Source organism: Anas platyrhynchos, chromosome 1 (assembly GCF_047663525.1).
Source record: "Anas platyrhynchos isolate ZD024472 breed Pekin duck chromosome 1, IASCAAS_PekinDuck_T2T, whole genome shotgun sequence".
NCBI classification, from domain to species: domain Eukaryota; kingdom Metazoa; phylum Chordata; class Aves; order Anseriformes; family Anatidae; genus Anas; species Anas platyrhynchos.
In genome coordinates, this window is record NC_092587.1 from 185,563,028 (window position 1) to 185,569,027 (window position 6,000).

At 44.2% G+C, this 6,000-nt stretch overlaps 1 protein-coding gene across 2 annotated transcripts in view; it reads left to right on the top strand.

The window, feature by feature from the left end:
- The window catches only part of FLT3 (fms related receptor tyrosine kinase 3), a 41,108-nt gene extending 37,343 nt beyond the window's left edge, over positions 1-3,765 (top strand). Inside the window, exons 21-24 of one of the 2 annotated variants that reach the window (XM_072032654.1) lie at positions 6-117; positions 200-299; positions 1,501-1,610; positions 2,380-3,765. In XM_072032654.1, coding sequence (XP_071888755.1) covers positions 6-117; positions 200-299; positions 1,501-1,610; positions 2,380-2,435 — 378 coding nt within the window. In that variant the 3' untranslated portion in view covers positions 2,436-3,765. The remainder of the gene's footprint in view (positions 1-5; positions 118-199; positions 300-1,500; positions 1,611-2,379) is intronic. The other variant, XM_027469694.3, reaches the window with a different exon arrangement.
- The last annotated feature ends 2,235 nt before the right edge of the window (positions 3,766-6,000 follow it).

Below are 6,000 nucleotides of genomic sequence, written 5' to 3' on the forward strand. Positions count from 1 at the left end.
TACAGGCTCGCTTACCAGTTAAATGGATGGCTCCTGAAAGCTTATTCGAGGGGACGTACACCATGAAGAGTGATGTCTGGTCTTATGGAATATTACTGTGGGAAATATTCTCTTTGGGTATGTTCTGTAATGTGATGGAAGAGCACTGCTTTTCTCTGGTGGCTTCTGAGTCAACGTGTATTCTCCATTGTGTTCCCAGGTGTAAATCCCTACCCTGGCATTCAGGTTGATGCCAACTTCTACAAATTAATCCAAAATGGATTTAAAATGGACCGACCGTATTATGCTACAAAAGATGTGTAAGTGTCCTTTATGAGTGATGCACAGCATGGGGATTTATACTTACTAGGTCACCATCTGTATGACCTTTAATTCATTGCACACTGCACCCTGTTCAGAAAAGTTGCAAAAGGTGAGATCTTTCTCTAACCCTGTAAAAGGTTTCTTGATCATGCAAATTTTGTCCTAAAGCACAAGTGATCAACACTAGAGGTTATGTGTGTTTGAAAGGACAAATTTATGATCTGTGTTGAGCTGTGCCTTCCTTACCCAGTTAACTTCCTCTTCTCAGATCAGAGTGGGTTTCTTTTCTCTCTTTCTTTTTTTCTTGTTGCAAAAGAAAAGTTCTACTGTATTCATTTGGATATTGGCTAAATCTTTGGTAATATTTTTTATTATTATTTTAATAAAACATTAGCATATTTGACTCTGTTCCAGGAAGCCAAAGAACCTCTTAGAGAAAAACCCTGCTAGGGAAGAGCTAGTGGGAGCTGCTGTTCCTGTGCTCGCACCTCATGTTTTTCAGCCAGTGCCTCTGTGCTTCGAAAGATTCAGGCTGCCTGCAGGCAGCCCCCAGGGGACAAGAGGAGGAGAAGGTGGCAGGGAGCTCTGAGACCTTGCTAGGTACCTTTCTCATCCTCTCCATGTAGAGACAACAATGGCATTAAAGGTACAGGTGAATCTGACAGATTCAGCCATGAAAGGTTGCTGTGGGATCCATAAATACCAAGAAAGCTATTTGCAAGAGACTTTAGCAAATACACAGTGTACTAGACCCTGTTGAAGCTGCAAAATCTTTAAAGTGGTCTTTAAAATTCAGAAAGACACAAAAATACATAAAAAAGACTCACTGGAAAAACTGCCTTCAGTCCTACAGAGTAGCAGATTCGTCCCCAGAGTCAGAGAGGAGTTGTCCTCTTACCATTTTCTGTCTGGAATCTGGAGAATAAGCTTAGCATGTCAGCACATGTCAGCCAGGGCCCCAGTCCCGTGAGGAGGATTTTGCTCAGGACTCCAGTAAAGCTGTGTTTTTAATTTCTCCCCTGTTCCCCATCTCTCTGTATGTTTTTCTCTGATGTGACCATGCTCAAATCCAGCCTCTTTTCACAAAATCACGTTGGTGCCCTGTGATTCCCATGCAACTGCAGTATTTCCATGTAGTCCCTTAGCTCATAGCTCCAAAAGCTCATATATTGTCTGTGTCACCTCCTTGCTCTGCAGCTACTGCGTGATGCAGTCCTGTTGGGCACTGGACACCAGAAGAAGACCTTCTTTTTCCAGGCTTGTTTCTTCTCTTTCCTGTCAGCTGGCTGAGGCAGAGGGAGCAGTAAGTAAGCACAGAAAGAAGAAAACATGCTTATAGGGTTTTTGTTTGTTTGATTGATTGATTTTTATTTATTTATTTATTTTTGAGCCCCACAGACCATAATGGTCTGAAACAGTCTTATAGTTTTTATTCTCATGTGCCACTGTGCTCGGGAGCTATTCCCCAGGGAAGTTACTCACTCAGCCTGTGTTACAGAAATTCATTTCCCCTGTGCAGAAACCAGTGCAGCAAAACTACTGATTCCTACCTGGATAGCCACTCTGAGCTTGACACGCTATTTCCCCATATCCAGCGTTCTTACCAGCCTTTTGGGATGTGGGGGGCTGTGGGTGAGATTTACCATTGCAGCCCTGAACCTCTCTGCATGCTGCTAGCCTGGCAGAAGGTGCCAGATGGAGAGGTCCCTTTTCCTTCTCTCACCCACAACAGACACGCATGACACTTTTGGTGTCATGTATGCCCACCCCTACTGCCAAAGGTAACACCAAGGGCTGCAATGAGCAACTCCAAAGCTCTATAGCAGGAAAAAAGTCCTTTGCAGCCCAGTGCCCTTCCTCAGCCCAGCTCTTTTTGGCCAGATAAGATCCAACTCCCCTAGGCAGTTGTCTGGACTCCCTTTGGAGTCAGTGGGAAGTAGCAGACCTGAGGGTGGCTCTCCCCATGGTGTACAGGGATGTCTCACCCAGTACCTGCATCATCAGGAGAAAAGCTGTGCTCCAAGTACAGTAAATAATAACAGAAGTTATCATTTGTTTCCTCTTCTCGATTGCTAGGTTTACCAGAACATGAAAAGAAACGTTTCTACGCACAAATCCAATGCCAAAACTAAGCCACGTGTAAGCAAAGATGAGGAATCTTTTCAGTCCTCAGCTCTGCTCCAGCATGAAGACTCTCAAGTTAAAAAATAATCTGGGTCTAGATCTCAGTATTTTCCTCAACTCCATGTAGCATAAATGCTTTACATCACCACTAGAAAAAGAAGATGTTACTGACTGCTGCTCTATTCACATTTCCTATGGGCTACTCCATATTTATGTTACTTTGAGGAGAAGACACAATTTTTTTCTCTGAATTCAGCAAACGCATCTGTCCCTAGACAGGAGCAGTTGTCTTTTTGCTGGTTTTCTACAACTGGATATCGTTTTTCCTGGCTATATGTACAGTGTCTAATCAATACATCAGAATTCAGACTGTTCTTGCCATACTGCAAGCAAACACAAGGAAATCCATGGTTTTTAGTTAACGTTTTCAAGCATGGACTACGATCGAAAGAGAACTGGTGTGATTTCCAGAAGTGCTACACGCATCTTGGTCTCCAGAGGCCAGTGAGTGTTGGAAAAAAAGCCACCAAAATAGCCAAATTTAAATGCCTGAATTTTAAAATATCAGCCTTACAAGGAACTGTATATCTGAACATGTACAAGTGCCTCATCCTGAGTATCTCAATCACTATAAAGTTCCCAAATACAGTTCAGGTGAGTTCATTAAGCTTTAGGCTTTCACATGGGCTCCAGCCATCCAGCTCTGTGCTTGCTGATGAGAAATAAGCACTTAGAGATAGTGATTCCTTCTACCTAAAATAAGCATCCAAAACAAACAGAAGAGGGCAGGAGATGACCTTCCTTCTCCCTGCTCTAGAAAATCCAGATGACTGGCTCCAGCTGCAAGTCTCACTTCCACTGAGTTATGGCTAATCCCATTCTCTGAGCTTTGTGTATTTTAATATCAAATAAAAATTATTAATTCTGAATAAATTATCCTGTGAAGCAATTTAGGAGCATAATATCATCACTGCCAATTCCCAGAAGTCTTCCTGTCTGTATAAACCCTGCTGCAATTAAATGAGCGTGCATCTCTTTAACTTTCTCTCAGACTCCCAGGACAATAACCAGAGACTTGATGTTTTTTTTAATACAGATGAAAAGAGACACTATTTTCATGGTGAGGTTTTGGGATTTGTAGACATGCCTTTCATAAGGACTAATGGGATACATTTATCTACAGCCCAGTGAATCAAGATGAGGAGATCCTGGGTAATATTTTCTTCTGTTACATTTTACAAAATGCTATCTGCAATTAGGATTTCCAGTGGCAAGTGTTGTAAATCAACGTGTTTGGATGGAATGTGCTATCTCATAAATCGAGCTGTTCTTTACTAACATTGTCTGAAAATAATTAATGTTTTATTACAGCAATTACAAATTGTATATTTTGGCTAACATTTTGGAATTAGCAAAGAAACATCAATTATTTTAATCAGACTGCCAGAGAATAGTTTGGAAGTATGAAGACAGAAATAAAACTTTAACTTTGTATGTTGTAGAAAATATAGATGGCTTTTAACACGCAATTTTAAAGCGTTCAGCAAAAAGATATGATGGTTTGGCACTGCTCACACACAGGAGCTGTCAGAGCTAGAGGAGCAAGGGCTGAGCTGGTTGCATCCACGTTCAGCTGGCCCTGGAGCCTGAGCAGATGTGAAGCAGGCTCATTAGCCAAGATGAGGAGCAGATGGGAATCCCATGTCCTTTAAAACAAGCCAGGGACTTGCATCCAACGTTTCTCCACAGTATTCAAAAAGATGTGGATGGAGATCTCATTGTCCTCACTCCTGAGCTGAGGCACAGGGGTATAAAGGCAAGTGGAGAAGCACAGAGCTAACACTAACTGCCCGTGATGCACATGTGGAAAGGCAGCTCAGACAACACTGCACCCTGTGAGGAAGCACGACGAGGAGAAAAACCCTCCTGTAAGGGGTGGACACACGGAGGGTCGTGTCTGCTTCTCTGCAGGGCAGGCAGGGGTGGAATAAAGTTGCAGGAGGAATTCAGTGGCAAATACTATCTTTTTGGAGCACGTCTTCTTTCCAGGATGCTTCCAACACAACTCAGCAGGGTGTTAGTGCACTCATGAGGTGTGTGCAAGCCTCCAACTGCGGTGCCATTACCCCAAGCCAGATGCTTTCAGGCAGGCAAAGGCTGGCAAAGCTTCTACAACCACCGAGACAAGGAGAAGAGGCACTAGGGGGAGCTCCGGCACCGCGCTGCGAGGAGACACGGCTCAGGGATGGGATGGGATGGGATGGGATGGGATGGGATGGGATGGGATGGGATGGGATGGGATGGGATGGGATGGGATGGGAGCCGACCGGGCAACTCCCTACAGCTGTGTTCTGCCTCCCCACAGGAAAGGAAAGGAAAGGAAAGGAAAGGAAAGGAAAGGAAAGGAAAGGAAAGGAAAGGAAAGGAAAGGAAAGGAAAGGAAAGGAAAGGAAAGGAAAGGAAAGGAAAGGAAAGGAAAGGAAAGGAAAGGAAAGGAAAGGAAAGGAAAGGAAAGGAAAGGAAAGGAAAGGAAAGGAAAGGAAAGGAAAGGAAAGGAAAGGTCCTGCATCACAGAAAGTACTCACATAATAATAATAATAATAATAATAATAATAATAATAATAATAATAATAATAATAATAATAATAATAATAATAATAATGCAGCCCTTCTTCTGTTTCTAGATCTGGATATGGTCTTCCAACACAGGTGTAACCACCAGGTTTGGGATACCTGGAATGGGCTCTGTGGTAGAGGCTGGGAGTAAAATCGTGTGTTACATCAGAATGGGAGATCAGGAGTTGTGCAGGACGGCAGGGGCTTGTGTTAAGAAAACTGGTTCATGGAGGGACCTGTGACAAGTGATGAAGGAATCCAAGGTCAGCTTTGCCACTGAGCCAATTTGCATTTATGCCATCTTTGATGAGGGTGTACTTCTGCTGGGAAACATTTTGGGAGTGCAGAAATCAAAGCAGACTGGAGATGACTGGGTTAGGGCATCCCCACGCACACCAGACCTCAGCCCCCTTCTCACAGCCACCAAACCAGACCAGGTGCTCAGTGGCACAGGGTTTCCTCCTCCCAGCTGGAAGCGCTGCTGTGCCAGTGTATCACTGCCTCCTTCCCCGTCCCCAAGTGGCTAATTAATTAGGCCACATGAAGTAAAACAGCTTTAAAAAAGCTGGCACAAAAAGATCCACCCAGGAGAAGTTCAGAGAGCTCTCAAAGAGAGGTGGCAGAGGAGCCACCTGGGTGGGCACCCTGACACTGGTCTGGGCGTCCTTTGAAGACCTGGTCCAATTCATGCTTCTGGAGATGCTTCATGTAGACAAGACATAAAGGGGGCTGCTCGGCTCAGGGATTCAGATTTAAGGGGCTGTGCTGGACAACTGATATTTAGGTAGAGGAGCAACACTCCTGGCAGGACTGGGGGATACCAGGGGTCTTGGCTATGAATCAGGTCTTGGACAAGGAGAGATGTTGAGGAGCTGTGGTGTGTGTACCATGCCCTGTCCTTTATCTGTTTCATAGAATCATCAAGGTTGGACAAGCCCTCCAAGATCACCTGGTCCA